Source organism: Amyelois transitella, chromosome 28, assembly GCF_032362555.1.
Source record: "Amyelois transitella isolate CPQ chromosome 28, ilAmyTran1.1, whole genome shotgun sequence".
NCBI lineage: Eukaryota > Metazoa > Arthropoda > Insecta > Lepidoptera > Pyralidae > Amyelois > Amyelois transitella.
The window spans coordinates 3,917,967-3,938,013 of NC_083531.1; the positions used below are offsets into that span (position 1 = coordinate 3,917,967).

Here is a 20,047-nt window from a genome sequence, read left to right on the forward strand (position 1 = left end):
AATTAAAAAATAATATACCAATATTGCAAAAATAAGTAAATGTCTTTATTTTTAAATCTTAACTTAATTCTAAACTATAGGTTAATGTAAGAGGTAATTAAATGGCACAAAAATTGTAAATACTAAAAAGGTTATACCTTGACAAATAACTAAAATACTTAATTTATAACTAATATTCATTGGCTGCTGGAATATATGTAGAGTTCTTAATTATTTTTTGTCTTAAGATATTAAGGAATTATTTAGGTAATATTAAATTACAATAATATCTATGTCTATGACATCTTTTTAATAATGCTGACTTTTTTCCTTTTTCCCTCGCCGTCTTCTTGAACAACCAATCCCTCAAAATCACTAACCAATCCTTTTATACAATCCACTTCGTCATTCGTCAACCCCGTTGGCAAATCGAATTTCGCATATTCGCTCCTCTCCGCCAAATCCTTGCACATTTCCCGGACGCCATTTTGGAAATCCTCATCCACGGCATAGACAACTTTTTCTTTCTTCTCCTCGGGCGCGGACTGGAACGCGTTCTGCCATATTTCTTTTTCTTTTTTCGCGGATCTTTTTAAATACTGATCCAAATCGGCCAGTGCCTTACCTATGTCTCTGTTCTTCGGTTCCAATTTCAAAGCCTTCCTGTAATAGACCAACGCCTCTTCGTGTTTACCTATCATATGATGCGCACGACCGTAATAAAACAAACCTTTGCAATGACTATCTAAATTGCTTATTCTATCTAAATTTTCACACATATTCATAGCATATTTAGGTTTATCTATTTTACAATAACACAAAGCTAAATTTATATATGCTGTTATTTTCAATTTTTTAATTTCCCCCTCCTCTGCTTCGGTTTCCGGGCGGGAGACGTTCAGCACTGATATGGCTTGTTGGTAATTTTTTATTGCCTTTTTAAACTTTTTCTTTGAAAACAAATCTTTGGCTGATGTATATAGGCCATTGACAGTTTTAATGGTCACTTCGAATTTCTTCTGTTGTTCCATTGGTAGGTCATTGAACCTGGAAAAAAAACCATTTACATGGTGAAAGATAGGAAGAGATATGTGTTAAGATGTTACCTATGCCTACTACTTCTTTTCTATCTCCTGGAGTTAGTTCTGGCTACATTCTCACCTCTATGGAAAGGAGCTTGGAGTACTCTTTTACAACCACGGATCCTGGATTGGGTGAGTCTGGTTTCTTAACGAAGCGACTCCCATCTGACCTCCGCAACCTTTGCAGGGAAACTTAACTCATATTGGATCATGGTCACACATTCAGTTGACTGAATGTGTCCCTCACACAAGGTAGACAGAGCCTAACATATTATTATAAATGATGGAATTGAGATTCAAATTGCTGTCCCAACGCCTACCCCTTAGTCGCCGTCTACGACATTTATGGGAAAAATATGATGGTGTGGTTCTATTCTGAAGCTGGGAAAAAGAGACTTACCTGTCTCCAGCGTGCACATCACTAACGCTGTACAAAGATATCACGAACAAAGCCCTCTCGGGCCTTATCCTGGGGGGCACCCCCTGAGGCCCCCAGGCCGCTGCAGGCTCCAGCAGTAAGTGGAAGCGAGCTGTTGGGCCGTGGACCATGGTGAGGCCAATCTCTAGGCCCGGCAGGATCTTTCTCTTGCCTAGGCGTAGCGTCTGAAAAAAAAAATTATATGATCGAGTGTATGCATACATAGCTATGGTCTCGTCTATATCCCTTGCGGGGTAGACAGACAGTCTTGAGAAGACTGATAGGCCACGTTCAGCTGTTTGGCTTAATGATAGAATTGAGATTCAAATGGTGACAGGTTGCTAGCCCATCGCCTAAAAAAGAATCCCAAGTTTGTAAGCCTATCCCTTAGTCGCCTTTTACGACATCCATGGGAAAGAGATGGAGGCAGAAAAAAATTGGGGATTCTTCATCAAGGCGATGCGGTAGCAACCTGTTATTGTTTGAATCACAATACCATCATTAAGTCAACAGCTGAACGTGGCCATTCAGTCTTTTCAAGACTGTTGGCTCTTTCTACCCCGCAAGGGATATAGACGTGACCATATGTATGTATGTATAGCTTGTAAATTTACTTTATTTGAAGGAAGTATGCAGAGCAAGTGGAAAGATGTAGTCTCTGCTTACCCCTCCGGGAGAGAGGCGTGATTTTATGTATGTATGTATCTATATTAATATTATAAAGCTGAAAAGTTTGTTTGTTTGATTGTTTGTTTGAACGCGCTAATCTCAGCAACTACTGGTCCGAATCGAAAAATTCTTGCGTCGAACAGACCATTTATCGAGGAAGGCTTTAGGCTATATAACATCACGCTGCAACTACAGGGAGCATAGAAATAATGGAAAATGTGAAAAAATACGGGGAAAAATATTCATCCTTGAGAGCTTCAATGATGCCCATAATAACTATTCCACGCGGACGAAGATGCGGGCACAGCTAGTGTAATATACATACATAAATATAATCACGTCTATATTCCTTGCGGGGTAGACAGAGCAAACAGTCTTGTAAAGACTGATAGGCCACGTTCAGCTATTTGGCTTTAAGATAGAATTGAGATTCAAATAGTGACAGGTTGCTAGCCCATCGCCTAAAAGAGGAATCCCAAGTTTATAAGCCTATCCCTAAGTCGCCTTTTACGACATCCGTGGGAAAGAGATGGAGTGGCCCTATTCTTTTTTGTATTGGTGCCGGGAACCACACGGCACTAGTGTAATAATACTTGCTTAAACAGCTTCACTCACCATAGGCATGCCTCGATTCATAGTGAGAGTTGAATCAAAAGGAATATTAGTTTTCTCCCAGTAAGCGGCGAAATGGAGGGTCACTTCAGCGTCTACAGGCACTAGAGGCCCATCGCCTGAAAGAGAAAGAGAGAAGAGAGATGACATAAAGTCGCATACACCTTTTCCAACATACATACATACATGTGGACACGTCTTAATCCCTTACGGGAAGGGCCCATCACCTGAAAGAGAAAGAGAGAAGAGAGATGACATAAAGTCGCATACACCTTTTCCAAACATACATACATATAGTCACGTCTATATCCCTTGCGGGAAGGGCCCATCGCCTGAAAGAGACATGCCATAAAGTCGCACACACCTTTTTCAACATACATATGTACATATAATCACGTCATTATCCCTTGCGGGGTAAACAGTGCTGTGGAAGCGATGCTTCGGCTCGACCGCCACCAAAGGGAAGATCTTCCTGTAGGCTGGTGTGACGCCTGGGGAACCGCGCGACAGACGATGTTGTGTCGGAGGTTGTATATATAGCTCCAATCCGTGAAATCTTTGCTTGCGCGATTTAGGTTCTTCGCTGTTTTTGATTGATAGCGTCGCGTAATTTTATTTTTTATTCTTGTGACTTGTAGCGTATAGATTTCGTCGCAGTGCCAATAGTCTTAAAAAGACTAATATAAAAAAAATAATAGACTATGGTTCCCGGCACCAATAGAAAAAAGAATAGGACCACTTCATCACTCTCTAATGGATGTCGTAAAAAAGGCGACTGAGGGGTAGGTTTAAAAACTTGGGATTCTTCTTTTAGGCGATAGGCTAGCAACCCGTCACTATTTGAATCTCAATTCTATCTTAAAGCCAAACAGCTTAACGTGGCCAGTCTTCACAAGACTGTTGGCTCTGTCTTCCCCGCAAGGGATATAGCAGTGACCATTTGTATGTATGTATGTAAGAAGCGGTAACATACACACATACATAAAATCACGCCTTTTTCCCTTTTCACGCAGTCTTCACAAAACTGTTAGCCCTGTCTACCCCACAAGGGATATAGACGTCATTATATGTATGTATGTGCCGGGAACCACACGGCTTTACTTACTTACCCTCTTCTATAATCAGCATCTTAACCTCCCCGCTTGGTATACAATCTATCATCCTTTTGGCTAATTCGTCAAAGGACAGGTACTCTGGAGACGAGAGCATCAGCTTGTCAGCTGAGTCTTCAATGTTCTTCAGAACATCTTCCTCATCACTACAAACAATATCGGTTGCAATTTTATTTATAATCAGTTCTACATTCATACATGTTTTTTAATGTAGACAATGTGCATTCGTCCACGATTTACATTTGAGAGATCTATATTTGTAAATTGACGTCCTATGAAAATGCTGCAGTGTAGTTTGTTCCGCCGCTTCTTCTACACATGCGCTTTGGAAGCGGTAGTAGTTATAATTAGATTTAAGTTATGTGACGTCAATAAGTGATACCTTGTATCCAATTTTGAAAATAAATCTGTTCTATTCTATTCTATTTATTAACACACTTCTTTACTCCTGGCGTTACGTTCTGGTTGCATCATCCTCACCACTCTGGAGAGGAGCCCGGGGTGCGCCTTCGACCATGGACCCTGGATTTGGGTGAGTCAGGTGTTTACACGAAGCGACTCCCGTCTGACATCCGCAACATTTGCTAACTCGCGATCACTTTTTTAAGAAACACACTTATATTTTACAAAATTTTGTATAAGTTCCTCAAAATTTTATTGTTTGCCGGTTGACTGGAAGAGATCCCTTAATGGGATAAGTTCTTGCAAGTGATTAATTTCTTTTATAACTATGTAAACTTCTGTGTAATAAAGATATTACAAAAAAAAAACCAAACAAATGACGGAACCGATTTCGAAGCCCTAGATTTCGAAACTCTACGTACTTAAAAATGTTTCGACAGATCCTACAATAAAAATCAGACCAATGGTTCGAAAATTATCGCGTCGCAATCATACATACCAAAAGAAATCCGTATGGTTAAGACCAGTCCATTTCTTTCCAATGGATGTCGTAAAAGGCGACTAAGGATTGGCTTATAAACTTGGGATGCCTCTTGTAGGCGACGAACTAGCAACCTGTCACTTTTGAATCTCAATTCTATCATTTATTGCCAAACAGCTGAACATTGCCTATCAGTCTTTTCAACAAGTGTTGTGCTGGCACTGTCTACCCCGCAAATAATATAGATGTGATGTATGTATTTTCAATACTCAAAATCAAATTCAAAATTCAAAATTTTTATTCATTACTATAGGATACTATACGAGTATATCGCTTAATAATTGTCAAAACGTATGGTTTAACAACATTGGTTGACGTCAAATAAATTACTTAATAACTAAGTTTACTGCCGCTTCCAAGGCGTCAGTGCAGAAGAAGCGGTAACAAACTGCACTGCAGCATTTTCTTCAACAACGTCAACTTCACACTCAACATCCTACTACTATTATAAAGGCGAAAGTTTGTATGGATGTATGGATGTTTGTTACTCTTTCACGCAAAAACTACTGAACCGATTACCATGAAATTTGGTATGTAGGTAGCTGAAGACCCAGAATAACACATAGGCTACTTTTTATCCCAGAGTTCCCGCGGGATTGATAGGGTTTCCATGCGGACGAAGTCGCGGGCGGCCTCTAGTGTTAAATAATATAATACCTGTCATCGTCCATGTCCGGGAAAAAGTCGTCATCCATATTGATTGACATTCCATTCTGCTTCTTCTTGAAATCCATGTCGAGGTGGAACTCCGTCGCTGTGGTCATCAGTTCACTGAAACCGTTCAGGAAACCCTTCATATCATATACTGCATTTTCTTTTGTAATTTTCAATGTGTTAAAATTTTTTTTGTAATGTTGCCGTGTGGTTCCCTGCACCGTTACAAAAAAGAATAGGACCACTCCATCTCTTTCCCATGGATGTCGTAAAAGGCGACTAAGGGATAGGTTTACAAACTTGGGATTCTTTTTTAAGGCGATGGGCTAGCAACCTGTCACTATTTGAATCTCAGTTCTATCATTAAGCCAAATAGCTGAACGTGGCCATTCAGTCTTTTCAAGACTGTTGGCTCTGTCTACCCCGCAAGGGATATAGACGTGACCATATGTATGTAAAAAAAATTAATTAAAGTGCTGTGAGGTCTACGTAGCAGACTTACACTTTTGCCACAGTTGCAGAATTAAATTGGAAACATGTAAAAAAAAAATTGACCCAATTCCTTTGTTCTCAAAAAATTCAATTGACAGATTTAAGTAATATTGAAATTCAAAGTGATTGCATTACAATAATAGATAGGACTATAAAAAAAGAAATAACTTCATGCCAAGTTGATTGGTAGACCTTGCTCGCTTCACTTGCCCAGTCCATAAACTAAATAAATAAATCCCCGACAAATTACACTGATTGAGTTAGCCTCAGAGTAAGTTCAAAATTTGTGTTACAAGATACTAACTTAACAGCACTGTATTTTATTATAAATACTTACATAGATAAACAACCAAGACCCAGGCCAATCAGAAAAAGTTCTTTTTTCATCATGCCCTGACCGGGATTCGAACCCAGGACCTCCGTGTCACAGACAAGCATACTACCGCTAGTAAAAAAACTAACTAGAACAATGTATTCATTTTAAAAACAGGTTGATTGCATGTTTTTGTAAATGATTTTTTCGTTTCAAATATCACTTATAATAATTGTCATATCTTTTGGTTTCACAACATTGGTCAGGTCAAAAGTAGCCTTATCTCTTTGTTTAACAGAGTTATAAATGTGACTGAAAAGAAAGAAGTATGCAGAGATTGCGGCCTGTGGAATGATGTAGTGGCTGCCCCACACTAAATAGAGATACTATGTATCTGTCTGTCTGTCTGCCTTCCATTCAAGGAGAGGCTTGAACCTGACAGTAATACACAACTTTTCATAGAAACTTGGAAAAAGAAATTGTTGCCGAAACAATTGCATTAATTTAGATTTAAGTAACTTACATTCTTATGGCTAGTTAATATTATTGTTATTATCTTTTTAGCGGTACACAAAGCAAACAGTCTTGAACAGCCGGTAAGGCCACATTCAGCTGTAAGTACTTAATGTGGAGATAAAATTTACAGTCATAAGAAAACACCAGTTTTAAACAACATCAATAATTATTATTCTTATGTATTCTATGCCACCACAGGCTGAGGCGAATAGAAAAAGTCACATTCAAGCGATAGCTCTTTTAAACTTGAAGTAATTAAAACTTATTGTGGCCGCCGACGAGACAAAATAATTTCAGTTTTAACAGATTCCGCATTAAGGCTTGCGACTTACTTTAAATTGATGCCTTTTGAAAGCTGCACAGGTTCTTGAAACACGCTCTCCATGTTGTTGATTTTTTAGCCTATGTAGATAAGAATATGTATGTAGTAAGTTTCGTTCCTAATTCTCTACAAATCTAAAAATCACAAATAAAACTCGATGTGGGCAAAAAAATCATGGCAAAAACAAAAACAAAATTTTGGGAATATTTTCCCGGCATAGTTTCCCGGTAAGACAACAAACTTTACTTGAGTGACATTGATAAAATTGTTGACATTGACACTGACGTAAGGTACTGTTTTATTTATTGAAAATTAAATTTACATGGCGGGGCCTGTGGGTAGCACAGGCGGATAGAACCAGCAAGTGTCAAAGTTAAGACTCGCGGTTCTTAAAGGCCAATGCACAGATATAACAGTGCCATGCCGTAACGAATGACGCTATCCGCTGCATACAAAACGAATATAAGAATATAATTTTTCACTGAGACTGAGGGTTACGTTACGGCGTACGACACGTGCCAGCACTGTTATATGAGCAGATCGGCCATAACAGTCAGTCAGGGGTAGTGCATGAATTAAATTGAAATGGCACTTCCATTAAATCAAAAATTTCCTTGGCGTTGACATTGACGTGGAGGTAAAGTTGACAGTTGACTTACGGTTGACACCTTTGGTGGACTGTTGACAGATTTTCGTTCTCTCGTCGCTCACTCGCTGCCGGGTCGTGAGCACGATATTTCGAGTTGCGTTCCCAAAAGTTTGATTTCGCCACAGGTAGTTTTAGTTGCCTATATATTTAGTGAGATTAAGTTGCGGCAAACGTCCCTGGCATCTGTAATTCAAGAAAAGTATTTGTTGCAAACTGACTAAAAATCCCGACCTACTCTGAAACGTAAGTAAAATTTGTTTGAAATTTTTTATGATAAATCTGTTTCCTCCGTTGGTGAATTCTTGTTTAAACGTTAGCCGTTTTCGCGGTATCTAAATATATTTCTACCCACAGCTACGAGAACCTAAAAGTTAAATCTGAAGAAATAGCTTACCGGTAAACTTACTAATAGCATAGAATTAAAAAGAACACTTCCATATAGGTATGTACATACATATTTTTCTTAAACATGAATAATATTTTTGTTTAATAAAGTTGACAAAATGTACATTATTACAATTTCTAAACTATACTTATAATATATCTATCTAATTAAAATAAAGTTAAATTCTTAATAATACATAAATTAGGAGAATAGTAGACTATATATATACCTATATAGGTACTATAAGGGTAACCTATAATATAGGTACTAATAATTACTGTAGCTTTTGACTTAAGTCACCTATGTACATTCTTAGTATAACAATACAATCTTATCTCATATCTGAAAATTCTTATAAGAATCTGAATTTTTCATTTATATGTTTGCTTATATGTATGAATGTACTAAGTTAAATATCCATGTAGGCAAGTACTGGCATTATTTAACAGTCAGTTTGAAATTATATCATTAAAGACTGCTACTTCATTCTAAATGCAAAATGAATGGTTTTTGGATTAGATTAAAAGTTGACAGAATTTTTTGTTCAAAACTTTTTCTTTTGGCAGAATGTGTGTTTATACAAACAGTTAATGTGTCTTCAGTCTCTGTGTAAAATAAAAATAATGCCTTTTTTTAATTTTCTTGTTAAGTTTATACTTATGCTCCAATTAATAATTTATTTTTTATTTTCTGTTTTATTTGGCTAGCAATCTGTTGAATGTGGCCTCTCAGTTTTTCAAGACTGTTGGCTCTGTCTTCCCCGCAAGGGATATAGACATGACCATATGTATGTATAATAAAAAACTTGATTTGCAGTGCCATGGCTGAACCGAACCCCCACAAGCTGATCACCTGTCCGTACGAGATGTCCCACCAGGTGGAGCATTATCGTATGCACATACACCTGCAGAAGTGTAGGAAACAACATCGCGACTGCAACAAAGTGTCGTGCCCGTTTGATTCCACGCATGTTGTGAACGAAGTTGAATTGGATGTGAGTAACTTTCATTATTTATCTTCTATACTATAATATTATAAAGCTGAAGGGTTTGTTTGTTTGAACAATTGTTAATATCAGGAACTACTGGTGCGAATTGAATTCTTTTTTTTGCGTTGAATAGACCATTTATCAAGGAAGGCTTTAGGCTAAGTAACATCGCGCTGCAACTGTTAGGAGCGAAAAAATAATGGAAAATGTGTAAAAAAAACGGGGTAAATTATTCATCCTTGAGGGCTTCAATGATGCTCATAATAACTATACCACGTGGACGGAGTCGCGGGCACAGCTAGTTAGTTATATAACTGACGGCCTCTGTGGAGCAGTGGTAGTGAGCTTGTCTTTGACACTGAAGGTTCCAGGCTCGAATCCCGGCCGAAGAAAATAACATTTTCTAATTGGCCTGGGTCTTGGATGTTTATCTATGTAAGTATTCATTATGAAATATAGTATCGTTTAGTTTGTATCTAGTAACACAAGTTTCGATTATACTTCGAGATTAACTCAATCTGTGTGATTTGTAATGTTTATATTTATTTTAGCTACATGCAGTTTTTCATCAAATCTTTATCATTTATTGTTGGAAAGTCTCAAAGGCTACATTCACCTGTATGGATTTTAATGAAAGAATTCGAAATTCAAATCACAGGTTGCTAGCACATCGCCTACAAGAGTATGCACAAGTTCATTAGCCTTTCCCTTAGTTGCCTTTTACATTATCCGTCTTGAAAAGACTGGTACGTAGGCCACGTACAGCTGTTTGGCTCAATAATGGAATTTAGACTCAAATAGTGACGGTTGCTAGCCCATCGCCTTAAAGAAGAATCCCTAGTTCATAAGCATATCACTTAGTCGCCCTTTACGACATCCATGAGTAAAAAAGAATAGGTCACTCCATCTCTTTCCCATGGATGTCGTAAAAGGCGACTAAGGGATAGGCTTACAAACTTGGGATTATTTTTAGGCGATGGGCTAGCAACCTGTCACTAGTTGAATCTCAATTCTATCGTTAAGCCAAATAGCTGAACGTGGCCATTCAGTCTTTTCAAGACTGGGGGCTCTGTCTGCCCCGCAAGGGATATAGACGTGACCATATGTATGTATGAGTAAGAGATGAAGTGGTCCTATTCTTTATTAGTGCCGGGAACCGCACGGCACTCGCCCAGGCATCATTTCGTAAAATCTATATAGGAGGTATATAGGACGTACGATTCCAGGAATTGTAATTAGGGCATCCGGTAACCTAGGTTACCTAACTGTATTGATTTATGTCGGGATGCGCCGTGTGAAGGGGAGGCAATGCTGCCCACTCTGTCATAATCTAGATTGTATATTTTTATTTATTATGCGTTCTATGTTGTGCGTCAAGATGCAACGATGCAATTTTTTATGATGATTTTATAACTACCGTTTTTATTAATTTCATTTACCAATACATACATACATATCACTCACGTCTGTATCCTTCAAGGGGTAGACAAAGGCAACTGTCTTGAAAATACTGATAGGACGCCACGTTCGGCTTTTTGGCTCGATGATACCTAGAATTGAGATTCAAATATAGTGACAGGTTGCTAGCCCATCGCCTAACAAAGAATCCCAAATTTGTAAGCGTATCCCTTAGTCGCTTTTTACGACATCCATGAGAAAGAGATGGAGTGGTCCTATTATTTTTTGTATTGGTGCCGGGAACCACACGGCACTTATTCACATTTCTTTTAATGCGCAAAAAAGAGTTTACAAACAAACAAACAGTTATATAGGTATACGCAAAACTTCAAGGACATCGGCGTAGGAGATACGTGTGAAGGGACGACAAACAAACAAATAAACTTACGCAATTATAATATTATGGTTAGAATGTCGAAAATAAGAAGGACTATGTACTTTGTACAGTCTTCTTGTATCTTCTAAAATTAGCCTTAATGACCGCGTCATATAGTTTCATCCAGGGTTTTCATCCATCCAACTTGATGTGCGGTTGAGTGTACCTTAATTATAACTTAAAAAAAATATAATTGTTTTCCAGTTTGTTTGTTTTTTCTTTGTGCCGTGTGGTTCCCGGCACCAATATTAAATAAAGAATAGGACCACCCCATTTTATTTCCCATGGACGTCGTAAGAGGCGACTAAGGGATAGGCTTATAAAGTTGGGATTCTTTTTATAGGCGATGGGCTAGCGACCTGTCACTATTTGAATCTCAATTCTATCATAAAGCCGAGCAGCTGAACGTGGCCTACCAGTTTCTTCAAGATTGTTGGCTCTGTCCGCCGCCCGCAAGGGATGTAGACGTGACTATATAAATAAATATAAACTGGACAAATTACACAGATTGAGTTAGCCTCGTAGTAAGTTCGAGACTTGTGTTACGAGATACCAACTCAACAATACTATATTTTATAATAAATACTTAATACTTATATAGGTAAACATCCAAGACCCAGGCCAATCAGAAAAAGTTCTTTTCCCATCACGCCCTGACCGGGATTCGAACCCGGGACCTCCGGTGTCACAGACAAGCGTATTACCGTGTCAAATATGAATGAATGAATGATTGTATGCAGTGGCGTAACTATACCATTCGTGGCCCGTGGCAAATTCATCGGATAGGTCCGTTCTAAAACTGGGTTACGACCCTTTTTTTACAAAAGCTTTGAATTTTTAATATTTTTTTTAACTTGTGTAGGAAACTGAGTAGGTAACAAAAATAAATCAAAGACTAAAACTTTTTTTTACTAAACAAACATGTATGATAAATAAGAAATGTTCGGAGTTGGGATTCTCCTCTGACCGGGGGCCCCTTCCGGCTGGGGGCCCGTGGCATTTCGCCGACTTGCCACCCTGTAGTTACGCCACTGCATCACGCATTATGATCAAGGACGAATCACTTTCCCGGTTTTTTTTCACATTTTTCATTATTTCTTCGCTCCTAAAAGTTGCAGCGTTATGTTATATAGCCTAAAGCCTTCCTCGATAAATGGTCTATTCAACGCAAAAATAATTTTTCAATTCGAACCAGAAGTTCCTGAGATTAGCGCGTTCAAACAAACAAACTCTTCAGCTTTATAATATTAGTATAGGTGAATGTTTGTATGTTTCCAGTTCCACGTGACCGTCTGTCCGAAACGCCTCATGTTCGACAGGGAGGTGTACATAATGGACGATTATTACCAGCCGGCAGCTGCTGCGCCGGCGGCGCCAACTGTGGTGCCCTGCGAGGAGAACTGGGACGAGGTTAGTTGTTACATACATACAGACACACATACATACGTACATACATACATACATACGTACTTACATACCTACATACATACAGACATACATACATACGTACATACAAACGTTCATACATACATACGGACATACATACATACATACAGTGCGGTGTGGTTCACGGCATCAATAAAAAAAAAGAGAATACTTGGGACCACTCCGTCTGACTCCTATGGATGTCGTAAAAGGCGACTAAGGGATAGGCTAATAAATTTTGGGATTCTTCGTTTAGGTGATGTGCTAGCGACTTGTCACTATTTAAATATCAAATCAATCATTAAGCAGCAATACAGTTGAACGCGGCCTACAAAAATAATCCCAAGTTTGTCAGTCTTTCCCTTAGTCGCCTTTTACGTCATCCATGAGAAAGATAGGTGGAGTGGTCCTGTTTTTAAATGCAGGGAATATTTTATTTTCACGGATATTTTCTTTTATTTGTAATAATACCACAACTTGAGCCCGCTGAAACAATTTCTCTAAGAGGGTATTAAGGGATCAGATTTTTTGTATTGAGATTATTTCTATCGCGGGTAAACGCATTATATAGCATTATCATTACACTACATAGCATAAAGTAAAGTCGCTTCCCGCGTCTGTCTCTATGTATGGGCGTATGTTTACTTAGATAGAATCTCTATCAGAATTACCTTTTCCCTTAAAAGATACCTATTTAAAACTACACAATGGATTTTGATGCATATTTTTTTAATACATAGAGTGATTAATTATTATTATTAGACGAACGTATCTTGATTAAATTAAGGACGTCCTGGTAAAGGGTCAGGTCAAGAGTACCCGAAACCGCCGAGCTTGCATGAAGAGAGTTATGAATGTGGATGAAGCGGAGGAAGTATGCAGAGATCGTGGCAAGTGGAAAGAGGTAGTCCCTGCCTACCCCTCCGGGAAAGAGGTGTGAATTTATGTATGTATGTATGTATAGAGTGATTCAAGAGGAATGTTTATATGTATAAATTTTTAACAGCGCGATGCCTTTACGGTACGCTATCTCTAGTAAAGTATACAATTTTTTTTTATAGGAAGCGACAACTTCGTATGATCCGAATCAGGCCAAAAAGGGGTCCCATGTCATCACCAAAATAAAGGGTGCTACCCCCTCTGAACGAAGAAAGGCGCGTATGGAAGGTGTGAAAAATTTCCGACCACTTGAGAACTAAATATTATGTTATAGTCAGGAAAAATCATAGAATTCGGAATAATAGGAGACTGTAGAAGTGGCAAGTACTGGTGTAAGTATGTGACTTCACAACTAGTAGTATGTGACTGTACATATTGCATATCAATTCTGGATTCCCTTTTGACATATTAAAAGATGTAATTGAAATTTCTGGCCACTTGAATAAACTGAATGTTAATTATAAATTAATTAGTAAAAATATATCCGTATATATATATTTTTATTAATCAAATATTTTAATAGTTTTTGACAAATCAGCAAACCGATCTCTTCCAGCCAACCTTACTACCTTACCTTACTTAGATACTATATTTTATAATAACTATTTAAAAAAGCTAAACGCCCAAGATCCAGTTCAATCAGAAAAAGTTCTTGAACTTTAGAAGTGGCAATTACTGGTGAATGTGACGTCGCTAATAGTTGTGACGTCATGAAGTTTTCATATTGTGAATTATGATATTTATTTGACAGCTTTGCAACTGTGCAGTTGACCGTGTGCGATGCGATTGTATAGTTTCAAGTTCTGTGTCATTTCTATTGGCTTGCATTGTTCCGATTACTATGGGAAATGTGACGGGTTGAAAGTTTAAGTCCAACGTTTGAGCAACGCATTTTTAGGGCATAATTTGGGCTATAGAATGACACAACACCGGCAAACAATTATAAAAGATTTCCTTTGTGAAGTGAAAACTTGTCTAAAAGAGCGTGAGTTATTATAAATTAACCTTATAATTTATGATATCTTTATGAAAAGTATAATTATTAATTGTCTTCCTTCTAGCTATAGTACTTAGCAAGTTTTTCATAACTCACTTTCATAATTTTATAAATGTTAAAGTTATTATAAATTTTAATATTATGATTGGTCAATTTTTAGCCTTAAATTTGATAATTTTTTTTCAATTTTGGGTTTCAAATTTTTTTTTTGGGAATATTTTTCTTTTCACGATAAATTTTTCACAAAAAATTAATAATTTACTAATATTTGGTGAAATGTAGTATGTCTTACTGACATTTTAACACCAATAGGTATGTTATCTGTATTCACAAATGAATATACCTAAATGCTCAATTTGTACGCTCGAAATGTTTTCTTATTAATTTGAATTGGCCTAAAGTGAACTATTTAACTATGTATGCCATATGATTTTGACATGTGAAAATAACGGAGTCGTAAACATTAGCCCCAAAATGTGCTCAATTTCTGTCAAAATAATGCCATTATTACTCCTAAGACCCAAGTCTGACAGACTCAGACAGACTTGATTGAACGTGTGTAATTATAAGGTGCAGTCTAGTAACAGCTAGTCGCTAGTCGTCGGTCGTTCAGTCGGTCAGACTTAGGTCTTACGTATTAAATCGCTGGTCCTAAATGAGGCGTTGTTTATGTCCAAAGGATGTTAAATATACAGATAGGATAGTTCCAAAAATTTTAACTTTAAGACGTTTGAAAAAACTTGTCATAAATATGGACTTGTGTGGCGAGGTAATGCCCAAGACAGTGCGACAAAAGACGTGTATGCAAACATCATATAGGTGTTTGCATACATATGTATGTCTTCCGCTGTTTTTAGACTTAAGAAAGTATGTAAGATTTTGTGAAGTTACCATAAGTATGTTGACGAGTCATCAGGCAAAATTCTATATTTTTTAAGTCTTTTTCTCTATATCTTGTGATATAAGTTTACATCTTCTGAAAGAAGAAACTTTATGACTGATAGGTCGAAGTAACTACTGTACGTGTAAGTTCCTTGGTGTTACCCGAAATTCGTACGATGTCGCCGTCATTAGCTGTTTATATCAAATACACGGAAAATTCAGTGCGTATTTTATAAATTTATTTGGCCGCCTTGTATCGAGTATGTACTCTACTTCGTGTAATATACATACATTAGTTTGAATGTATTGATCTTATATACATAGCTGGGCACCGTTAATCAAATAGTTAACTTCGTTAATCGTTTATCCGCTACAAAAAAAGTTAGCTTCGTTAAACGTTAAAGCGTTACATTTGGGAAGAATTAACGCAAGTTAACGTTAATCGTTAATCCGTTAATATGTGTAAAATTGCATTTTTATATCGTTGCGTTAGTGAACTTATAAAACTTGTTGGTTTAGGTTCTGGAAGTTAACAGGTTAGGAATAAAACAAAATACTTGTATAATTCAAATGTGTAATTTAATTGTCGGGCATAAGGTGCATATTCCCCTTCATGAACATTAACATGTTGAAGTTCTCGTCTGAAAGCGACGCTCGTTTTGGTGTTAAAATGTCTTTACCCGTGGAAAACAGACGTTCAACTGCAGCGCTTGAGGGTATAGCAGTATTGTATTTAATAAATAGATTTATAAATATTTGTTCCCCGAGGAATGCAGCATCGTTGAACGAGTCTATTGATTTCATGTCCAGCCACATTTTAACGAGACTTTGCGCTTTACTCTTTAAAGAGTTGGAGCTCTTTGGTTTTTCTATAGACTGAGTCACAGAATAGGCTATTACACTCTTTTTTGAAAACTGTTTTAAATCAATCCTGAGACTGTATTTTACCTATAGAATTTTTATTAAAATTTTTTGAAGCCGAAAAGTGCTCTAAAAACGATTTATTATTTATGATTTTGTATTTTCGCGCGAAAACGCCATCCGCCATGCTGTTTTGACTCGTGACGTCATACTTTTAGTAAACAATACGGCTCTACGTAAGACTAAAGTAAAAAGATTTTTGTAATAATGAATTACAATACATATTGTTGGTGTCTTGTTCCTGAATGCAAGAATACAAGTATAAAAACACCAGAAAAATCTTAATTCAGCAGAACAGAAATCGGGATTGGACGCAAAAAATTTCGCCACCATCAACGTATTAATCCTCGGTAGATTTATATTGTCTGCTTTCACAAAACCGTCTTCCATGATTCTATTAAATTATTAAAGAGTAAAAACACAAAAACGTGATAGAAATTTTAAAATTTCAAAATAAACAGAGCCTGACATCATCAATATGTTTTCGATTCGATATTTGTTTACTAAAAGTATGACGTCACGTCAGTACCCAACATGGCGGATAGCGTTTTCGACTTTTGAAGAACAGATTAAAAAAGAGGATTTTTTAAATTGAATTATAAAATCCATATTGCACTTTTATGAATAATGATCGATGTTTTTCTTTTATTTTTTACAAAATCTATAAGATACGTGCATTTTTATATTTTTTTTTACATCGTGTAAAATAGCCTATTGAAAAAGTCTTCCTCCTCGTCATCATCGTTGTTACTCGCATTGCTCCCTCCGCCAGTTAAACTATCTCTGTCCTTCGAATTTTCCGCTGCTTCTTGTCTTAAAGCATCTTCTACCTTTTTTTCCATACCCTTTCTTACTGCATCCACTCTACTGCTGTCATACGTTTCCAGCCATATCAACCGGAACTTTGGGTGAAATGCCGCGGCAAGTAGGCACTGTTCATCATTCAGGCAGGCATTAGATTAACGATTAACGGACTACTGCATATTAACGGAAGTTAACGTGTCCGTTAACATTTTTAAAAGTTAACTTAAAAGTTAATTCGTTAATCAAAATGTTAACTTCGTTAATTAACGATTAACGGATTAACGAGTTAATGCCCAGCTATGCTTATATAACAGCATGATCCAATGTAGGTTAAGATTCCTAACAAATTTTTTTTGTGCAAAAACCTGACTTGTCCAACCGGACCGAACTTTCTGGGTTAAAATAATAACTCCATTAATATAAAATAAATTTTCCGTCTTTGTGTGCATACATATAATCACGTCTATATCCCTTGCGAGGTAGACAGAGCCAACAGTCTCGAAATTACCAATAGTTTACGTTTAGCTGTTTGGCCTAATGATAGAATTGAGATTCAAATCTTTGCATACATGAGAAAAAAAAAAGAAAAGAATGCATAGATTTAATTGTTGTGAAAAAGGAAATTAAATTTGTACCTACTATGCGATATTTGGTAAAAATGTTAATCAAAAATTAATGTTTAAAAAAATCGAATTTCATTCATTTATTTTTTTATGATATTAACACGAGAAGGTATCTTCCGTGTGTTAATTCGTTGTTCATTGTATCATTGTAAATAAATATTACATTATTGTAAGATAATTGGTATTTTTATTTTGTTAGTGGTTTAAAATGATTTTAGGTTAACATAGGATGTAAATGATTTGATAAGCAGAAGGCACGAGCCTTTGGTCCACTTTGGTTTGCCAAGGACGCTGTAAAAGGCGATTAAGTGAATAAGCATAGATTATGATCTATATGCAGAAGTATGTAGAGATCGTGGCAAGTGGAAAGAGGTAGTCTCTGCTTACCCCTCCTGGAAAGAAGCGTGATTTTATGTATGTATGTATGATCTGAGCTAAGTTGTAACAGTAACAGTGATAAATGCTAGAACAACAAAATACTTTGAAATATAGTTTTAAAACAATTTATTCAACAGCTTTTAAATAATCTTGGTCCATTTTCTCGAATTTCTCCTTCATATCATCAGGTACTTCTACAGTTGACAAATCATCAGCACCAACCTCGTCTTCTTTTTGTATCAGAATGTCAACTACGTTCTCGCAAGCAAGTAGTGCTTGCGGATCTTTCTCCCATTTATGATATTCTCTAAGAATGTAATACACTCCGTTCTCTCTTAATATCTCCCTTCCCTCCCTTTTTGTACAAAATTTAACTAATGTCTCTAATATCATCTTACGGATGTCTATATCTGGATCACGTTTTTTTTCTTTCGGCAAATATTGTAACGCAATCGGAAGTTTGTCCATCTCTTCGTCATCATAATCCTCATCCCCCATTAACGGATGTAAAAGGTAAGTGAGTAAATCCAATTCTGAACTAAGTAAATAATCATGATTTTCTGTATCAAATGATAAGTTCCTTACAGTTCCTATAGCACCACCTCTTCGTATTACAGATTGCTCGAAATTACAAAACGGTAACAGTTTTATTAAAGGTACGTGTGGATTTTCTTCTAACAACCATTTCCTTATACGTGCACTTTGACTTAAATTACTGAACATTGGCGATAGGTAATGCAAATTTGAATTTTTATTGAATTCTAAGTTAACATACGCATTTAATAAATCATTTAGTTGTGGTATAAATGTGTCTAGGCAAACTTCTAAGCCTTCTTCGGATCTGGTTATGTTTGTTAAGATCATGCATGCAATATCAGCGTATCTTTTTTCCGGATTCAGCACATAACCTATAAGTAATTCTATTATATTCTTGTGGATTTTCGGCTTGTATTTTAGAAGTTCTGAAGCGCCTTTTGGTTGAGCCGTTAAGTTTACTAACACTGCAAGTGCGTTTTTAGATATCTCGTTGCTTTTATCTTCAATTAATTCAATAATGCACTGAATAGTCTGTTCGTTTTCAAGGAGTGTGTTTATGCCTTCTTCTTTCCCTGATAAACCGAGAAGGTAATCAAGTGAAACATATTTTAAGTCTAAACGGGAGTTCGGCTGTAAGAACTCCAACATTTCTGTAAGCGGATCTTTAGCCATAATTTTACAAAAATAAAATTCCGAGATTAATAACTATGCCGTCGAACAGCCTGTTGGAAAAAAACCAAATATCACATTGGCATGAAAATGAAAGATGTCAATGTCATATGAATTGTCAGTCTTCTTTTTTCTAGACGAAGGTAAACCAAAATTAATATTATTTCATCTGAATTAAGTTTGTGTATTAATAAATAATATTTCATCTGCATAACTTTAACCTTTAAACATTATAATTAATCTGTGACTTTAACTAGCGAAAAAGCGCAGCTTATGATATAAAAAATTAAATTTACATTTAAATATTTTAACCAATTTAAAATGGCTCGCGATATTTTTATATATATACCTATATCTGTGCTTAGCACGCCAAATTACCTTTATAAATAATTTTTATTTGAGCCCAGAAAATGCCTACATATTTGAGTTGAACAGATTAAGTTTCTTGTTTACTGCTTCTTATGTTATGTAGTACTGTGCTATGTAGAGCATAAAATATGCATTAATGTTGTTCATTAGTATGTATTGCTTGTATTGTAATATCCACACACTAATACTTATGAAAAAATACTCGCATCGCCATCTATTGTTGAGTAGCCACAACATTCTTTTTGGTAATCCCAGAACAAAAACCAACAGCTGAAAATGTGATGGGAAATGATTTTAAGTAAAACTTCAGTGCCATTTTAAGTTTATTTTGTAAATAGTGCTCCATTACATTTACAATAAACAAAATATTTACAATTACTCGAGTGGACGTATTTTATCATGGCAACTTACGCTACAAGTGATTAGAAGATACGCTAGCTATATAATATATTTTTGATTTAAACATATTGAACTATTTCATAATACTTAGGGTACATTAACCATTGCTTGGCAAAACACATTACTCTATACAGCT

General features: G+C 36.4%; 3 protein-coding genes across 3 annotated transcripts; 1 reads left to right on the top strand and 2 right to left on the bottom strand.

Moving 5' to 3' along the window:
* Window positions 1–22: 22 nt before the first annotated feature.
* Window positions 23–7,334, bottom strand: LOC106139485 (inactive peptidyl-prolyl cis-trans isomerase shutdown). Its single transcript, XM_013340940.2, has 6 exons — window positions 7,123–7,334; window positions 5,473–5,586; window positions 3,870–4,018; window positions 2,764–2,879; window positions 1,462–1,664; window positions 23–1,026 (listed from the first exon to the last, which is right to left on the bottom strand). The coding sequence occupies exons 1-6, from the start codon at window positions 7,173–7,175 to the stop codon at window positions 276–278; spliced, it is 1,386 nt and encodes a 461-aa protein (XP_013196394.1). The 5' UTR covers window positions 7,176–7,334; the 3' UTR covers window positions 23–275.
* A 483-nt stretch (window positions 7,335–7,817) lies between these two features.
* On the top strand, window positions 7,818–17,684 carry LOC106139487 (gametocyte-specific factor 1). Its single transcript, XM_013340942.2, has 4 exons — window positions 7,818–8,004; window positions 8,963–9,140; window positions 12,247–12,378; window positions 13,455–17,684. The coding sequence occupies exons 2-4, from the start codon at window positions 8,967–8,969 to the stop codon at window positions 13,590–13,592; spliced, it is 444 nt and encodes a 147-aa protein (XP_013196396.1). The 5' UTR covers window positions 7,818–8,004; window positions 8,963–8,966; the 3' UTR covers window positions 13,593–17,684.
* A 362-nt stretch (window positions 17,685–18,046) lies between these two features.
* LOC106139486 (protein HGH1 homolog) lies at window positions 18,047–19,218 on the bottom strand. Its single transcript, XM_013340941.2, has one exon. It carries the CDS (start codon window positions 19,144–19,146, stop codon window positions 18,064–18,066), a length of 1,083 nt encoding a protein of 360 aa, XP_013196395.1. The 5' UTR covers window positions 19,147–19,218; the 3' UTR covers window positions 18,047–18,063.
* Window positions 19,219–20,047: the final 829 nt, after the last annotated feature.